Here is a 20,077-nt window from a genome sequence, read left to right on the forward strand (position 1 = left end):
TATAGTCTTTTATTGACTCTTCTTTATTTTTATTCCTAACCCAACACCTCAGAGTCAATCCCTAATCCAAATAAATAACATAATACTAAACCACTAAGCATCTCAATTTTTATCTGGAACTAGGAAATCTGCTCAAACTTAATGGGGGAGAGCTCAAACTCAAAACTTTTAAAGTCAAAAACATCCTAGAAGAAATGCATTAGACGTCTTACAACGTGGTCCAGCAGAGGGCGCTGTGAATTTGGTCTTAGACGCATTTTTTTTTTCATTATACAGTTCTGGCACTGCTGGCTCAACTCTTCTTGATTTGGGTATCCTTCACGTGGTTTTCTATTACTTCATAGTACTTCCTGTGTGCCGGTTTTTGATTCATGAGTCTTCCGGTGATGACACTCTCCGACCAGTCAGTGACCGGTAGTCTGATGACGTCACATTTTAGCTCGCTTGTAACCTCACCAGAGAAGGTAACAAAAAAAGAAACATCAGGTACCAGGTACTATCACTAAAAGTAAGAGTAGAGTCGAGCTGAGTCGTGCTAGAACTGTATCATGGAAAAGTTTGAACGTTCTTTTGGCTCATCACAAAATGGAGGACACAAGCTAGTAAACCATCGCATCTGAAAACGAGTGTGGAAGCCCAATTAAGACGTGTTTGGTTTGAGCTCATACACAAACATTGTTTGATTCGGAGCTGGAACATTTGGACAGCAAGTCTGCTTGGAAAGCTCATAATAATAACATTTTTATAATAAATTTTACTTATAGACCGATAGGCTTTTAAAGGTTCTCACTCTTTCAACTGCTCATTCAATTTAAAGTTGTGGAACAGTGTTACATACGGAAGAGGATTAGGGCCAAAACAAAACAAAAAAAATGCACAAATTCTGAGATTAAAGTCAGAATCATGAGGAAAAAAGTCAAAATTCTGAGATTAAAGTCAGAATTCTGACTTTTTTTCAAGGAATTCTGATTTTAATCTCTGAATTCTGACTTTATTTTATATTTTTAAACTTTGTTTCCGAAAAAAACACACGTGGCCCTAATTTTATTATAATTCCTAACATCCAGTACGTATAAAAAATAAAGAAAAAACTACCTGTCATTAGCATTGTTTTGACAAAAAACAAAATGTCTGCTGCTACAAATCAAACCCTTGGCATCACTAATTACACTAATCTCACAATGATAATTTATAAGGACATTATGAAACTTCTCACATCACTTTAGTAGCCAAAGCTTCACAAAAAACAAGGCACTAGTTGTGAGATTAAGTTTCTGTCCCTGTGAAAATGTGACAGGAAACTCGACATTTAATTGGATTGACAACATATTAGAGAATGCTTTTCATGAATAGCTAATAATCGAAGGTAATTGGACACGTAGCAACGACATGTTTCTAGCAGATGTGTGTTGTATCAGTGTTTATCTTTGTGCATTGGTAAACTTGCGGGGTGGGGGGAGAGAGAAAGGCCCTGCAGGCTGGTGTTCACAAAAAACAAACATGTGGAAGGAGTCCTGGAACAAAGTTCTACGGATGAAACAAAAAATCAACTTTCATTATAAAAAAAAGGACTTCAATGTAAAAGTTAAAAAGATAATCGATACCAACAAACAAACAGCTCATAACCTAAAGCCACAACATCATCTATCAAACATGGGCATGATTTTGCTCCGACTCAGGCATGTTTGGTTCCACGACCACAACTGCAACTACAACAGCATGAGCCGAGAGAGAACGTCAAGAGAAGGGGGAAAGATATAAGAGCCTGCAGATGTCTGTGGCTGTCAGATACTTCAGAGAGTCACCGACTTGCAAAGGATTATTACAGCTAATATTAATAAACCTTTATCATTGCAATTACACCTCTAAACGTGGAGCATGGCGTGTCCCACACACTTTGTTCTATACCAGTGTAAAGCTACTCAAATTTAAGCTGCAACTTTAATGTAACACCTTTTACTGTCAGTCAGAATGTAGTGAAGAACAGGAAGAGTACTTGTTTGGACTATAAATGTTATGAATAGCTCCATAAATATGCACCACATGTGTTAAAATGACAGGTCAGGTCTTTTTTTTTTTTTAAGTAAGGTCACCTTTTCTGAGTGGAAGCAGAAGTTTGTGTCCTACACCAAAGGCAACAGAGAAAAATGAGTGTTTCTCACACTGACTGCAGTGTTACTGATCGACTGCTGCCTCGTTTTGCAAGTTTGTCTTGTTTTGACTGAATACCTCATATAATCACACTTCAAGAAACCTGAATTATACCTGTTATACCACATCTTTTAGGTGTAGTTACACATGATTTCTGTTTTTTGTGTCACTATGCCGTACATTATTGACATCTCAGACATAAAATCTCTGCATAGCTGGTGTATGTCCGGTCTTATTTTATTGCCATTTCATCTATTCGTTTTTATATTTTAATAGATTGTTTTTTTAGGTTAGATTTGTCGTTAGTCAAATCTAAACTTCAAAAAATAAGTCGCCGGGGCTCTGTAAAGTCGCTAAATATGCACACAGAAACGGCATGAAACGTAAACTTAAGCAAACATACATTATTTTCCTTTCTTTCCCCTGGCTCTGTTCATTCTGTCTCTGTTTCTGTAATTAAATCTGTAATGTTTACAACGTCTTCTTCTCTGTTTTTGGTAGAGTGTTACAGCAACAACTTACAGTCCTGTCATATGTACTACAGCGGTTTGAGGGATTCCGTGTGGACGGAGATAATTTCCTGAAATGATGGTGTATTTATGGGAAAAAAGATTGTTTCCCAGTTTTGTTTATTTATTTCTCCGTCTAAAAGAAGGGAGGGGAAATAATGCTCCACTCCACTGACATCAACAACATGGAATACTGGGCTTGAATGCACAAAGGAAGTGTGTACACTATGTAAATATTAAACAAATGATTCAAGTGCCGTGACCCAAATGTGTCATTTATTATCTTTCCATTACTGTACACTATCTACAGCAGCTCACCTCAGTCTATATCATTACATATGTCCAGTGAACTGTACTCGCTTGTTTTAGTTTGAACACCTCCGTCATTAACACGCAGCAGTTACTGTGGTGATTTCAATCCATGTCTGTGATCAATGTGTGACCCTGAGAAAACACAAGGCACATACTTCAGGTCTGAACCACTGACTACACGTGGGAGCAAAAGATTCTCATCTCATTCTGTCGACGTGTGAGCGGAACACTCTTCTTTCTTAGCTGCAGCATCAGTCTCCTCAGTTTCTGGAGCTTTGGCCGACTCCAGCTCAGAACCGGCTGTCAGTGCAGACACCTTCTGCATTATCCGCTCCAGGACCAGATCAGCAGTGCAGGTGAGACTGTGCTGCACAGACAGAGAGAGCAACAGAAATACAGTGAATATGTTTGTTTGAGTCAAAGAGATTGTTGCTGATCATAAAGTGATTTTTGAGCATAAAAAGGGAACATTAACATGTGTAATTTACTGTTTTATCACAAATGAGAAAGATAACTGCCTGTACTGAACTGTACATGAGTTCTGCTTGTGACCAGCAGAGGTCAGCGATTGTTACCCTGCATGGACGCAGTGAATTTTCCCTTTTTCCAAGATAATCTTTGCAAAAAACATAAATAAATTGATCAAAACATTATTCCCCATTCATCCTATAATAAGTGGCATCACAATGAAGTCAGAAAAGCAGGTATCCAGGTATCTCTGCAGACCAAAGGCACCTATAGACATGTGCAAGAAGCTTTTAGACCCCAAACAATTTATAATCATAAAGTAGGAATGATGTCACCTTAATGTCCTTACACAACCAGACAACCAGACAATGACATCATACTGTAGTGGATCTCTGTGAGGCAGCTGAGAACCACACACACCTGTAAGATATGCAGTCCTTTCAGTGTGAGGACGGCCAGCTCTCTTAGGCCGTCCCCGGTCAAATCTAAGTAGATGACGGACAGCAAGGGACTTGTGAAGCTCCGCCTCCACTGCAGCTGAAACTGTCCGCTCCCTGCTGGAGTGAATTTGTAACACAGAAGTTCCTGCAGGGGCGGGGGGGGTGGAGTTGTGGACAACACAGGTCTCATCAACAACAACTCACACAACAAGGTATTTGAGGATGAACTCATCATTTTAAGGCTTTAATGGATCAAATATCTAACTGATTAAAGAAAATAATGAACAGATGAATCAATGACGACATTACTGTTAGCTCATCCCTAATTCTATGTTAGTAATTCACACAAAAAAAGACCAAAATCACCATCAAATCAAATGTCTCCTAACAAGTTCAGAACAAGTAACTCAGAGCCTCAGAGCCAAACTGTTGTCTATTAATTACCTTTACCACTTCAGTGAACCACACTATTGCACCGTGGGGGAAGTTCTTTTGTGATGATGATGCCACATACACAGTGCTGCTGTTTCAAATATAAATGAGTGTAGTAGAACTGTCTTAATCCATGGCTACAAATAATCCCAACATAATAGATTTTCTAGTATTTAAATAATAAATAAGGTACAAGTATCATTGAACAACTACTTAGGAAAATCCTATTTTAGTTATTTTTTATTATTTTTTTTAAAAGAAGACTAGTGCCACACAGTAGTGCATGTGGCGAGAGCACTGATGCCTTGAAGCAAGAAGGTTGCCGGTTCCCATCCCAGTTAGCTTTCTCACTTAACTTAAATGACACAGTAACCCCAATAAAACAATGAAGTAATTCTTGTGTCAATACAAAAAGCAAATCAGACCTGTCCGTATGTGCCCAGCAGCACCTCCTTCTGTCCATCAAAATCCAAGTCAATGACCAGAGCACACAGCACTGCGTCGCAGTGGTGACTTTCTGAGAGACATGCGGAGCGAGAGAGACCGAACTCCTGCACGTCTCTGAAAGAGCAGTTTAATGCACACGTTAAACAACACACTTATAAAAACAACAAAGGTAAAACCGTTATCAGAAGAATCAGGTTTCTGACCTGTAAACGACTGCCATCTCAATGGTGCTGGTCACCAGAAGGTTGTAACTCTCTTTTTCCACACCTGAAAAATGTAAAAACATCAATGCTGAGGCTGCAGATTCAAAAAGAGTGAATTGAGAGGGAGACAAACTGCAGCAGACCGGTCACATACTCGTGTCTCTGTTGGCGTGGCTGGGCTCAGCGTGGCAGCTCAGAGGGAACAGCAGAACTGTGGAGATTGGACTGTCAAACTGGACCCGCCAGCTCTGTAAAACCTCTGATTAAAGAGCAAACGCCGTCCTTAAAATACACTCGGGAACAGTCTGAAAGTGTATAAACGACTACTGCAACTTCTACTAAGATTAACTACAAAGACAGGAGACGCAGCAAGCAGTCATGAGAGATATCATCTTAAAAAAAACTCCCCGCAGGGATCAATGTAGTACCCGGTTTCATGCTTTAGATTTATTAACAACAGCATCAGATCTTTGCTGTCAACATGTATTTCTCAACCCTGTTCACTAAAGTCAGTGATAGAAATCATACAGAACACAGGCAACATTGTAAAAAAGAATTAATCCCATTGTTGACTGGCGTACTGATGAGATTATTCTGGCACAAGAGTTGAAATTATTTCAAGATGACTTCTCCCACTGCTGAGCTGACAGTTGCATCACTTTGCCACTCTGAATATGATTGTTGCCATGTTGTGTATTTGTGGTTCCTTTAAAAATGACACTTCAGACAAACATTCAATAGTATTCATTGCATCCACCAAGGAGATTATGTTTTCAGGAGGGTTTTTCTTGAGCAGCGTTCCTCAAAACCATTTTCTGGGGTTGTAGGTTATGATTTAAGGAAGTAATTATAAGACTTGGGTGGCGATCCAAAACACAAATCTGGTTTACAGAGGGATTTTTTACACAACTGCTCAAACCTTAGGTTTGTTGACACAGCTGTATTTTTACATGAATGAAATGACAAGTAACAGGCTGGAAAAAATGTTTGTCTGTAACTATGGTGATAGCAAGGGCATATGCATTGCTATGTTATGTAATGTTCAGTTGACAAAACAATGAATTGCATAGAGGATTTTTTTAAATACAGCATAAATAATGTCAAAAACAGAAAGTCTGCTCAAAGAGTGAAACATCTCTCAGAGAGAAATCTATGTGTTCAACTCACCTGGTCCAGTCTGGTTTACCAGAGCCAGACCAACGCAGCCATTCTGACAGCCGAATGCTGAGAGTCTCCGGCCGCCAGCTAAATTCAACACGTCCAACCAGAGCACGCTGTGTGGAAGGAGGAGACACCCAACATGGAGGGTTAAGAATCATGCATAGTCAAAGGTGCTTCTTTCAAGATCATATATGCATGATATAAAAGACATGTTTTTTTAAATAATGACATAGCTTTCAAGTGATCTTGTTGTAACTCAATTTTCTAATAGTGACAATCTTTGATGATTGGCCTCAAAATTACAAGGTCCTCAAATAATTTGACAGATATTTAATTCATATTTAAAGAAAAAAAATAATCAAACCATAAAGAGATGGTGAAAAATATTTAGTGCAGCCCTGGTCTTTAAGGGATGAAACTAAAATAGTTCTGTACGGTTTTATTGATAAAGTTTTAATGATGTGTTCAGTGTCTTTTAACAGCTGATCAGTTGTGTCACATGTGTTACTGTTAGTGCAGAAAATCACTAAACAGTGTTCTCTTTCAGACCATCCCCAGCCATCGTCTACCGATTCATCCTCCACATGAGGGTCGCAGGGCTGCTGGTGGCAATCTGAGCTGACATAGGACGAAAGGTCACCAGTCCATCACAGGGCCACATCGAGACAAACAACCAATCACTCTCACACTCACACGCTGAATTTAGAGTGACCAGTTAACCTCTGAATGTTTTTGGACTGAGGGAGGAAGCTGGGAAAACATGCAAACCCCATGCAGAAAGGCCCTTGTCGCAAACCCGGATCAGCACTATCCACTACTCCACCATGTGGCCCATCTCTTTCAGACCACAACTGAATAAAATCAACAGAATAAAAGATAGAAAATGCAGAAGAACTTCTGATGATCCACACACACACACACACACACACACACACTAACTTGCTGGGCAGCTGCTGTAGTTCAGGGAAGAGTCTCTCCACAGGCTGCTCCTCAAACTGGTGGAGGGAGGCGTTCTGTTTGAAACAGATGAGTTAGGCTCAGTGATGCTCAAATGTTTTACATGATGAATCAAAGGGAGTGTTTCCTGCAATCTGTCAATGTATGTAACAACATAAAGAACAAAATCATTTGATGTAATAATAATAATGATAATAATAATAATAATAAAAACACAAATACAAACACGCTGTTTTTGAGCTGACCTCTTTGTACAGGTGTATCCTCTGGTCATGGCCACTGAGCAGAAACACTGTTTCACTGTTGTTATCATCACACTGCACTCTGAGAGAAAGAGAAAGGGAGACTTACAGTTATTCATAAATGATCATGTTACAAGACAAGTTTTCGAGCCTTTCATGCAACACTCGGGAGCAGATGATTTAACACAAGGGGAAACAGTGCTGTTATTATTATATATCAATTCATTCAATCAACTGCAACAACAAATATGATGTTTGAGTGAAGTACAAGTGTATACTTGAAAACAATAGGATACAGAGGACTCAATCTGTAGAGTTCATGTTGATTTGACAGTTAGTATTTATTAGATATCCGATTATCTAATTGGATGAACGATTAAATAATCATCCATCCATCCATCTTCACAGGGATAATTAATCGTCATCAAATCCAAATCACAATTTAAATGTAATTGTTTCTTTGTACTTGCATGCAAGTACAGTCATGAAATATTTTGATGGTACCTCATGTGGTGCTTCATCAGTTATTAAATCTATACCAGTAAATATTAAAGTGAAGCCAATTATGATTGGAAATAAATCCAATCATAATATCTGTGAGAAAAATTGCAATTATTTATTTTACCGAAAATCCTTCAGCCCTAAAACTGTTTTGCAATGATGACACTCTTCACTCTCTGTCACATTTTCACTGTCATGTCAGTGTGTCATGCCAGACTGGTGTGTCCAGGACACAATATGAACTGCTGTCTCTGTGGGACTGAGAAGTCAGTGATGTCTGGATGTCACACGTGTCATGTATCTGTCTTCACAGAGTGGTTTTCACAGCTCTGCCACAGCAAACTTACTCGGTGTGATACAGCTGGAAGGGCGTGAACTGCAGCTCCAGATTCAGACAACTTTCTGTTCAGAAAGAGAGAGGCACACAGACAATTAGTGAGGGGAAACATGTGTAACGGCACCAAACACATCTGGACACTCATTCACTCACGTGCTATGGACTCCAGGTTGAACTCTGAGCCGGGCTCATAGTCACAGTAGATGTTCAGGAATGGAGTGGCTTTGTCACCAGAGTCCTGCAGGAGACAATGCAGCACTATCATCATAGAGAGCATTCACCACAATAAAACAATAGTAGACTGTGTATCCATGCTGCTATGAGAATACCTTAATAAATGTGATGCCCACCACCAGACCTCTGTTGGGTGCAGACTTGTTGAAGGCATCAATGGATACGATTTCTGCATCAACTAGATCGAGAACACAGGTTCAAATCTCAGCCACATACACCAACAAACATGGAAAACAGCACACGCCCATGACAAAGTTACCTATGATATATATAAGTTTCACAAGTTTCACATCTGATTATTTAATGCATAGATACATTTTCAGTGAAATTTGCTATTTTTCCAGGCCACTAGAACTTTATAAGAAGAGAAGCAGTGCATTTCAGTCAGTGGTTGACAACACACAGGTGTTGATACTAGAAACAATTATTCGATTGATCAATTATTAACCAATTTGTAATGAATCATCAACTATTTTCATAATTGATTAATTGGTTTGAGTTTCTGAAGATGATTAAAACAACTTTTCTGATTTGTCATCTTATTAAATGTGAATATTTTCTGGTTTCTTTGCTCCATTTGACAAAGAAATCATTAAAACTGAAGACATTTGAGAACATCATCACTTACAGTTTTAAGAAACACAGATCAAGATTTAGTTGATCCACTTCATAACTTCTGATAAGACGGTGATATTCCAAACCTTAGCATGAGGAGATTTTCTCTGTCTGGATCTCTGTGAATTTTCATTGAATGCTCCTGCTCTCAGGGAAACACTGCTGTACTATTTATGGGTAATAATAATATACTGTATAGTGTAATACATGTGTCATAATGATACTGACCAGATAGAAATGGAACAAATAGGAATATTCCACTGGTGAACTATCATGATGTTTGTTCTTATTAAGCTGTCAGTTGGTCTCTGTAAGGTCACATTACATTTAAAATGCATTTTCTTGTTTATGGGACAATAAATGGATAACCTCCTGAATCTCTGAAGTACCTGGTATGTATGTGAACTGAACCTCTTTGGCCACAGGTCTGATTTTGTGCTGCAGCTCCTGGTATCTGAAACACACCACCTTCCCTTTGAGTGTGGCCGCCAGCAGCTCCTGCTCTCCGGCCTGACACAGCCCGTAAATGTTGCTCTGCGAAGGGAAGCGGCTGAAACTGTCCTCCGCGAAAGGATACAGCTCACGGAGCATTCTGTAGATTAAGACTAAACCGCACTAATGTTGTCAGAATTGTCGGGAAGTTTACAGTTTCATAGTCGTTTTTTGCTTCATCTGTACTCCAGGCTGTCTCACTCACGACACTATCACACCAAGGAAAGACGAGCGAGAAAAGGGAAGTTCCTTTCAAAATACAGCTAACCCGCACATTAAACGCCTCATTCATTCATGAGGCGTTTGTTTTATTTTGAAGACAAAAATATGTAGTTTCCGTTTATTGGCTGTTTTAAAATAGCTTGACAGCCATGAACTGGGAACAAAACATCCGGTGTGTGCTACATTCATGGTAATCGGACATTTGTGTTAGTGATTCCAATGTTCGAACGGAATATTTTCTGTCCATTTTTTTCAATCATCTTTTTATTTTTCACTGTTGTCCTTATGCATTTATATATCAATTTCTTTGTTTCTTTTCCCTTTAATTTTTCAATTTTTGCTTTGCACAGACGCTTAAATGATCATAACTGTTGCGGCTGATATATTCATGTCACCAAAAGTGAGCACCTAGTTAATGGACACGAATCAAAATATCGTGTGTCTGTGAATGAGTGACACTGGTTATTTTTCACAGCCAAAAATCAAAATGTATGTTTTAAATATATTAAACTAATTTGCAAAAAAATTTAAACGACACAGCTTCCCGTTGCCAGTGAATGCAGCACACCGTTTTTCTACTTCATGTTGTACATTGAAGACTGATTCGACATTTTACATGCACACTACTGCCACGTAGCGGTTCATTTGTTTAATACAAAATGCACCTGTTTCAGCTCACTTGTGATTATTATTGTGTTGTTTGTTCCATTCAAGTAAAATACATTATATACACAGTGAAGAAAATAAATGACACATTCTATAATAAGATAAGATAAGATAACATAGATAAATCAAAACTAAAATACTGTATGCATTTTTACTTACTGATATCATATACATATGTGTGTATTCGATTCATTATATTCTCATGGACAACATGGACCATACATAAAGAAAGCTGTTCAAAATTATAATAATTCGTATTCGGGCTTCCTGTAATTTTCACAGCCACACGTTAGTCTGTTATATTAGGACATGTCCACTAGATGTCAGCAGAAACAAAGTTAAAATGTGAACGTGGGCACACTTGGGATGGAAAATGGAAATAGTATTCTGGTGAAGGCCTCGACACTGGCCTGAACATGTACAACTACCTATTTGTATTAATGTACATATGACGTGATGGATCTCCAGTCTCAGTAAGTGAATGAAAAAAAATAGTTTTTAAAACAACAATAACTAACTCAAACAGAATTGTTTGTTTATAAAACTAACTAAAACTAAAGTGGTTGTTTTTTTCATTCATACCTTTTGTGTTCATATGAAGTGTATTTATTTTTTCTCTGTTGAGCAATTTTGAAAGGCTGTATTTTTCATTACATTTCATTCATTACAATGTTGGATATAAGGCTACAAGTTAAACATAGCATCCGTTATGTAGTTAATAGATGTGTCTCGTTAGGGTTTTTTATTACTATTATTTATGTTGTTATGTTCATGTGTGTCTTTAGTCTGTTGGCTAGTTGATTTTTTAACACACTATTCCTCACCAGTATGATGCACATTTTGCACTTCAGTCTAGTTTCTTGTAGAGCATTTACAAAAAATAAAAACTAGCAAACCCACTCTTAAAACTAATTAAAATATACTAATTTTAAAAACAATAAGTCAAAACTAAATAAAAACTAAAACTAATAAAAAATCCCAAACTATTATAACCTTGCCCGACTGCAGCACTGATTGATATATTATGGTGATGTGCTCCATTCATCATAATTGTTGTATGGTCTGTCCACAGTGTGTGTTACAGTGTTCAGTGTGGGTTGGGTGAAACAGAAGAAGATTGGGCCCTCAAAAAGGAGCTGCTGCTGCTGCTGCTGCTGCTGCTGCTGGTGCTGCTGCTGCTGCTGCTGCTGCTGCTGCTGGTGCTGCTGCTGCTGCAGCACACGGTGGCTGTTCCGAGGCAACAGTGTGCCACACATACACCCCCACTTCTTCTACTAATACCATCTGCTAATCCAAGTGCAGGATTACTGTCCACTGTAATCACTCATCCTCCACACGGACACACCTCAACCCACAGTGCATTTCCTGACTCGACACACACACACACAGGTTTGCACAGCTATTCTTCCTAGGACACTGCATTGACTTCCATTCATTTGAACGGCCTATAAACAAACACTTATCACTAACCTTAACCATAACCAGTTCATTCCTATTCCTAACCCTAACCTGAAATAACCACAATTCAAATGTTCAAAAAGATTCTGCCTCATTAGGACCAGGTTTTATTCTTCATGGGGACTACAGGTCCTGACAAGGTCAACAAATAGAAGAACACACACACACTAGAACTTCATGGATTTTTATGGGGGCTCCCCTCATTGATTGATTTCTTAATACTGATAATAATAATAATGACTTCATGTAGTATCTTTGCAATGATACAATCAGGGTTGCAACGATTAATCGACTATTAAACTATTACTAAATGAACCGTCAAGTACTTTGATAATAAATTATTTGTTTTTTCGAGTTTCTTTGAGAATTAAAACAAGTTTTCTGATTTTTGCAGCTCTATATACAGCTCTGAAGTGATTTAAAACACATGATTAAAAACACGAATTTTGTTTTATTGCAGTTGTGTGTTTTTTTACAGTTTATTTAGCACATGTTTCATATCCTGTCATTTTCAAAACCCTAGATACTACCAATGATCAAAATGCACATTTTTCAACTGCTTAAACTTAAATCAGTGGTTAAAAAAATGACACAATCTAGTCACGCATTACATGTGAAATGTCATTTCAGGACAGTGATCGAACAACTGTGACTAAGTAACTGTTTTATTTGCCTTATAAACATATCTTTATGGCAACTGAGAAACAAATATCCCATATGTTCACACCATGACATCTCAGGATAATAAAATCCACTGACACCTCATCATTGATGATTGTTTCCATATACAGTATTCCAGGTTTAAGTATAAATAAGTGGTATCTACAGCAACGATACTGCAAATGGTAAATGGTCTGTATTTATATATAGCTCTTTTCTACTCTTGATGACCACTCACATCACATGTATGATTTGTATGTCTGCGTTCACAAGTGATCTTTTCTCCAGACCATAAATGAGGCCCGACACAACATCACAGCCAACCTGGATTAAAAAGCCCAAAAGTTCTTTCTGAGATGTTCGACAGATGAGAAACTAGGGAAACTAATCTGCATGACAGGGTCGATGTATATACGACTCCACCCCTACATGTCACGATTCACTACACACTGGTCCACAGGTGTGGGTAATTGGGGGGAAAATGGGGCAGGAGGTAAATAAATAAAGAAAAACTACAAAATAAGACAAAGAAGACAACATACAGTATATAGATCCTTCAGAGTTCAGCTGCATCTTCTCCCTGCAGATGAATCACATTCACAAACACAGGACATCTGAAGGTCAAATTTAGCTTAATGATGATTCAGCGTTCTGTACACTCACTCTGTGTCATGAGTCAGCGTCTCACCCTGTGTCTCTCTGTCCGGGACAGTGTCTCATAAACCGGGACAGTGTCTCATAAACCAGAACGAGGACACGAATCAGGTCTGAAAACCACAATGTAACCATGATGGAGTTCCTGTACAGTGTGTGCGTGTGTGTGTGTGTGTGTGTAGAAGAGGGGGTGGGTGGAATGGTTAGTGTCCGTCTGTGTTGAGCTGCTGGTGGCACCTGGTTTGCACAGAAGGGATTACAGCGAGCAGTGTGTGTGCGTGTGTCCTGAGAGTGTGTGTGTGTGTGTGTGTGTGTGTGTACTGAGTGATTGGGGTTGACAGCAGCCTCTGTACTGCTGGCCGGCCTGCAGATTTAGCCGACCTGTTTTAGACACTGTAATCTGGATTAACTGCAGCAGTGTGTCAGTGGGGACGACGAGCACTGCCTCACCCCCCACTCTCTGCCCCTTCACCTGCTTCTCCCCCCCCCACACACGCACACACACATACATCCCGCTCATGTCCTCTCCCCTCCCTCCCGTACGTTTACCTGTTACCTCTCTTCTCTTCCTCTTTGTTACTTTGTTTTCTTCCTTATTTCCACTGAGTCTACAGAAGCTCCAGGCCTCACTCACAACATTCCTAAAATAAAACAACTCCTTGCATCATTCTGGATGCATCTCTATAAAGGACAGCTTTGGGAGGGGGGAGGGGGCCGTCAGAGAGGGATTTTATCTCAGTCCTCCTCCCATTTCCCTATTTACAGACAGGACAAGCTGTTCCACTGCGTCGCCATCATCCAATTTGAATCAACAGCGTCTGTATTACACGTAGAGGAAGAACACAATTCACCAAAATATAGTTGTGCATGATTTAACATTCACTTCACAGGTTAATCTCAAGTGACAATACAACTAAATAACTTGTCAAAAAAGTTAGAACATTTTGAACTTAATCAAAAATAGATACAAGTCAGCTCAAATGAGTTAGATAAAGATAACACTAGAAACAGTGCGTGCACATGCAGAGATCGTCTCAGTCCCGACACATGCACACACGGTCTTCCCTCAGCTCTGGAAACTCAGGAAAACAAAGTGGAAATGAAGGAATTGCATGTTTTCCATGTGTAAACCTGAAGTTTCCACTCGGTGCAGCTCCTCCATCTCAATCCTCACTCGTGTGCAGCTTCTTCCCTCCATCCACCTCACTTTCTTCCAGCTGCCACAGCCTCTATCTTCTGCTTCCTTCCACCCTTGTCTTTCCTTTTCTTGTCTTTTCTTTTTCTTTAGATTCCCCCAGTCGAAACACAGACCCGTCTCTCTCTCTCCTGTCTGTGGTTCTCTCCAGTTTCCTTTGCTGCTCCAACACTGAACGGATTGCTCTGTCTTTCCTCGCTTTATCTGGAGATAAGATACTTACTTTTCAGATAAAGCATATTATGATAAATCAAATGAGCTTTGTCGCTTTTGTGCATCCAAGCGTGTGTGTGTGCGAAAGAGAGAGAGAGAGAGTGTGTGTGTGTGTGATTACTGCATGTGTATATGCAGATGTTTGGGAGATAAATGTAATCTATTAATTATGTGTGAATTTACAGCAGATGTGCAACAGGGAAACATGACTGTGGAAGAGAAAAGAGGGGGAAGGAGAGAAGTTTTCTCTTTCTAAAACTAATATGAAGGACAAAGGAACTATTTTGTGAACTTTTTTTAAATAAAAGTAAACAATATGGTTTAAAATGTGGCTGCTTCCAGAGTTATGATTTTTTTTTTTTTTTTTTTTTAAGGTTCATAGGAACTTTGAATGTTGTTTTTTTCAGTTTGGTATAAATCTAATGTGTACAAGAGCAATATTATGGTTGTCAGGGTTAAAAATAATTGTATTTACTGATTTCTTTCTATCATGTTGTGCTATTAAAGGTGCAGCTTATAAACATTTATTGGTGAAGTTGCAGCTGAACATCCGTCACCTAACCTTCAGTTTGCTGTAGATGTAAAGTTTGTCCACTGTGGGTTATTGTAAAAACATGATATGAATATTAAAGACTCATTCTGGGGTAATGAAAAACAATAATTCATACATTTTACACACCATGCCTTTTAAAGTGTCATTAAACACCTTGGTCACCGTATTTTTAATGAAATAACGGATGATAATGGACGTCAACAGTGTCACAGTTTGTGTATAGTTCGTATAGAAAACTAACATGTACAGTTCAATTATTGGTCTTTCAGGTGGGCCTTATTTAAGGGTCTACGCCACATGTTCTCCGCTGTGCCGAAACACATCAAAAACATATCGTACTCCAGTCCTCTCTCGTTTCCTGTGTGTAACACACTAACGAAGTACTTACCCCAATTAAAAAAAGGAAACTGAAACTATACCTTTAATGTGTCATGTAACAAACTGCCAACGCATGTTTGTAAGTGCTGATGTGACGACCTGATTAGAAATGCCTCATCATATGTGCAGTTGTTTTTCAGAAAGAGAGTCTATTTCAGGTTCAGTCAGGTTTTACAAACAGGTGTTGATATAATAATCATCTAGAACCTATAGTCTGTTTCTTTAATGCTGTGCTATTGACCTTCCTTTGTGTTCTTAATAAAATCTTACATTCATTCAATTTAAGACAAAGGGCAACAGCAATATCGCCCTAATAAAAGGTTAGGGTGCAAACACGCTGAAGTATGACTGAAAAACACAAAGAAGGACAAAAAGATTTGATGTCCTTCATGTTCCCCACACAAACCCTAACAGTTTTCAGATGAAGGACAACAGCATATACACCATTCACATAATTTACTTATTTTTGATAATTCATGTTATTCAAGTTTTTTTTTTTTAATGAAATGAAATAAAAAGTGGAGTCGTCTCCATGGACAGAATCCAGAAGTGGGGGTTATTGAGAAAATGATTATTTAACCAAGTAGTCTCATTCTCTATTGTTTTGTCTTTTGGTTTATTAGTTAGTTTATCTTCTATGTCCAGTTTTGTATGATTCAAGTTATAATTAATTGAATTCATAGGTTACAATGAATGTAAAAACAGTGTGTTATTGTGTAGCCTGTTGCTCTCTCTCTTTGCGTGTGTGTGTGTGTGTGTGTGTGTGTGTGTGTGCGCGCGCGCGCGTGTCTAAGTGTGGGAGGGGTTTTCTGGAGCCACTTGCTCCCTCTAATTAGCAGCGTGTGCCAGTAAAGAAACTCAGTGGCGCGACTTCACTGAGGCGCAGAGGAATCCTGGGGCCACTTCACCTGTCTGATGACTTAACTGTGCGTAACTTGACTCGGAGCCGCAGCCTCGGATGCTCAGTGCGCGCTGCAGTGAATCCCACTGCGAAACAGACGCACCAGTAAAAGCTGAAATCGCAGGTTTTTTGTTTCTTTTCTTTTTTTTAAAAAAAGAGAGAAAAGTTTTGTGTTTGTCCCGCGTCTGGTTCTTACGCACCGACTTGTTGCCCCCAGTTGAGCAGTGAGGACGCGGCTGCTGCGTTGCGTGTCCGACCTACAAGTCAGTGAGCGACAGGACTTAAAAGCCTGCAGTCAGGATGATGTCCTACATAAAGCAACCTCATTACACCATGAACGGGTTAAATTTGCCTGGCCCCGGAATGGACGTGCTTCACACGACCGTCGCTTACCCATGTGAGTATAAAATCTTGTACATACATTCTCTTTTTACACTTTCATGTTTAAATTAATGGGGTTTTTTTTATGAAGTTTTACGATTTTGTTCTTTTTACGCACAAATTTCGCCTCATCTGATGCGTAAAAGCGCGCGGGCTCATGCGTAAAACAGTGCATCTCCAAACAAGAAGTAAATTAGAGATGCTCTTTCGTGACATATATACTGATACAAAATGTTAGATAATGTAGATTAGAGGATTTAAATGTATCGCGATGACTGTCACATAAACTGAATTTACCGTTTACGGGACGATTTGATAAAAAAATTTATGTTTCAAATTATTTGTTAAAATCCCATATTACTTTGCGCTCATATATGCATGGAAAGTTATACATGTTTAGATTAAACTTTGATAAAATACAAATGCAGTCAGTTTATTATCAAACACATAATCTGCGCTCACTCTGATCTCAGTGAGGAGATAACGTTGTTTTTTTGTTTTTATTACTTTGTTTTTCATTTCCTCCTCGCGTTGTTGACACATAACTGTAGATGTAGACACATAATTCCCTAAATGTGGCTTAAATGTGACTAAATCTTATAACTGCTCACTGTACTCGTTCTGAAACAAACACACTAAGGCATTTGGCTGCGTGGAATGTGGACATATGACTATGACTGTATGAACCATAATCATAGTTAAATGAAGAAATGTGAAACTTTATCATTTTCTCTCTGAGGAAAAAAAAAGCACACCTTAATCTTGTAAAGAAGCAGTGACTGTTATGGTAATTTAATATGATGAACAAATTCTCATCTCCATATTGGGATCAAGGGAGGATCACAGGGTATCTGTAAAGTTACCGTCTTTGTTTTAACAACACAAACATATGGGAAGCAACAAGAACTGACCACATGTTTCCAAATTCATCCATCCATCCATTTTCTAACACTTTGTCCTCCACATGAGGTGCTGTGCCCATTCCAAATTCAATCCAATCTAATTTTATATTTAACTTTTTTAAAACAACACTGTCTGCCTCAAGTGGACGGACAACTGATTCCAGAGTTTTTTTAAACTTTCCCTCTCTGTCGCTGCCAGTAAAATAATTTCCCCTTGCCTCTTGTGTCCTTATTGATCTCTCAGCTACACCCCGGAAGCAGCGCCGGGAGCGCACCACCTTCACCCGGACGCAGCTGGACATCCTGGAGGCCCTGTTCTCCAAGACCCGCTACCCGGACATCTTCATGAGGGAGGAGGTGGCCCTCAAGATCAACCTGCCGGAGTCACGTGTGCAGGTACGGGGCCATGGTGGCCATTATGGCGGCCATATTTTTATGTCTCTCAACTAACCTCCTTACGGGAAGTGAGGAACTTTAATGCCCACTTTCCTGTTGCTACTGATTCAATGAACCTGTATGAATAAGACTCTACATACAGTGACTTACAGTAGTCATCACTTCAAATGCACATGTCACACATGTTCCATGTCAATCTACATGACTATAACATCGCCTTTGCGTCTCCAGGTCTGGTTTAAAAACCGCCGCGCCAAGTGCCGTCAGCAACAGCAGCAGAGCAGCGGTCAGTCTAAGCCCCGCCCTCCCAAAAAGAAGGCCTCTCCTGTGCAGGAGCCCAGTGGCATCCCCGACCCTGTCCCTATTCCATCAAGCTCCTACAGCCCGTCCCCAGTGCAGTCGGGCCCCAGCCTGGCGCCAAGCTCCAGCAACGGAAACACTGCCGTATCCATCTGGAGCCCGGCCATCTCGCCACTCCCCGACCCCCTGGCCTCGTCCTCGGCCCCCTGCATGCAGCGGCCGTCTCCTTACCCCATGAGCTATGGGCAGCCGTCGGCTTACACTCAAGGCTACGCCAGTACCACCTCCTACTTCACCGGCTTGGATTGCAGTGCCTACCTGTCCCCCATGCACTCGCAGCTGTCGGGCACCGGGGGCGCTCTCAGCCCCATCACCGTGCCCTCGATGGGGGGCTCGCTAAGTCAGTCCCCAGCCTCGCTGTCCTCTCAGGGCTACAGCACGGCCTCCTCCCTGGGCTTCACCTCCGTTGACTGCCTGGACTACAAGGACCAGCAGGCCTGGAAACTGGGCTTCACCACAATGGACTGCCTGGACCACAAAGACCAAAACTCCTGGAAGTTCCAGGTGCTGTAAGACAGAAAGTGTGAGTCAGTGAGTCCATGTGAGATAGAGTGTGAGGCAGTTCTGCCGGAGGACTTGGTACCATCAACTCTCAGTTTCTTCTTTGTAAAGATCTTGTCTCGTTTTCTAAAGTTGACCCGTGTTAGTCGTGCTTTTTGTCTGAGAGACTTTGGTTATTGGACGTCAGCGAGTAACTGTCTGTCACTGCTGCAGCCTGACTGTAAATCACATGTTCTCTTCAAATCTTCATGCTACGTTTAATTAGAGCAGAGTCCTTTAAAGAGCTCAAGTCGTACATTTGAAAACACACGACACAATGACTCGGCACAAACTTGACACTTCTTCATTTTCCTTTAAACTTACATGACCACATAGTGAGAGGAGAGCACGCTTAAGTGGGACTGCAATGATTTAATAATTGATCATTAATTGATTTTGAAGTTAATGGCCAATTTTGAGGGGTTTTTAGTAGAATTTAATAGAGTAAAAACATTTTAAATGTGAATATGTTTTGGTTTCTTTTACTCCTCTATGACAGTAAACTTAATATCTTTGGTTTGTAGATGAAATAACATTTGGGGACGTCATCTTTTTGACTTTTGTGAAACACATTTTACACCTTTGTCTGTATTTTTAACATGAAACATGAGACGACTGGATTCATTGAACTTATAACCAGCAGTTTTATTTGCTTTTATCAGTCGCAGCCCCGCTCTTAAGTCCTTTATGTCACGTCCTCTTTTGGGGATCATTTATTTGAAGTTATTTATTGTCATTACTATTGATATTATTCTGTACTTAAACATGTTATTGGTTTTGTGTTTGGACCCTTTTTGAGTATCTGTGTTGCATTATTGCAGTCTCTGCCCTTCATAGTTCTATCTTTCTGATCTTGTTCCTCAAATAATTAGATCTTCTGTTGTAGCTGTGTGACATATTAAAGCAGTTTTATTCTTAACATTTCTGTGTAGTTAATAATCATTGAGTTATTGTTGCTTGTCCCCCCCCCCCGCCTCCTGGCCCCTCGTCCAGGTTTGTATAGCTTGTAAAAGGATTCTCATGCTTGTAATAGATTGATCCTGAGTGTGAGGTCAGTCTGGAGAGTGTGGATGTTCCAGCAGCCATGTTGTCAGGTC

The 20,077-nt window shown here is 39.8% G+C and overlaps 2 protein-coding genes across 2 annotated transcripts; one reads left to right on the forward strand and one right to left on the reverse strand.

The window, feature by feature from the left end:
• Nucleotides 1-2,914: 2,914 nt before the first annotated feature.
• Nucleotides 2,915-9,721, reverse strand: kptn (kaptin (actin binding protein)). The gene is made up of 12 exons (XM_058626435.1): nt 9,399-9,721; nt 8,490-8,572; nt 8,314-8,398; nt 8,171-8,225; nt 7,326-7,404; nt 7,063-7,136; nt 6,130-6,236; nt 5,117-5,221; nt 4,963-5,026; nt 4,738-4,873; nt 3,861-4,025; nt 2,915-3,339 (listed from the first exon to the last, which is right to left on the reverse strand). Exons 1-12 carry the CDS (start codon nt 9,598-9,600, stop codon nt 3,175-3,177), a joined length of 1,320 nt encoding a protein of 439 aa, XP_058482418.1. The 5' UTR covers nt 9,601-9,721; the 3' UTR covers nt 2,915-3,174.
• A 6,650-nt stretch (nt 9,722-16,371) lies between these two features.
• Nucleotides 16,372-19,899, forward strand: crx (cone-rod homeobox). Its single transcript, XM_058627415.1, has 3 exons — nt 16,372-16,798; nt 17,929-18,080; nt 18,312-19,899. The coding sequence occupies exons 1-3, from the start codon at nt 16,702-16,704 to the stop codon at nt 18,951-18,953; spliced, it is 891 nt and encodes a 296-aa protein (XP_058483398.1). The 5' UTR covers nt 16,372-16,701; the 3' UTR covers nt 18,954-19,899.
• The last annotated feature ends 178 nt before the right edge of the window (nt 19,900-20,077 follow it).

Source organism: Solea solea, chromosome 4 (genome assembly GCF_958295425.1).
Source record: "Solea solea chromosome 4, fSolSol10.1, whole genome shotgun sequence".
In the NCBI taxonomy this organism is placed as follows: domain Eukaryota; kingdom Metazoa; phylum Chordata; class Actinopteri; order Pleuronectiformes; family Soleidae; genus Solea; species Solea solea.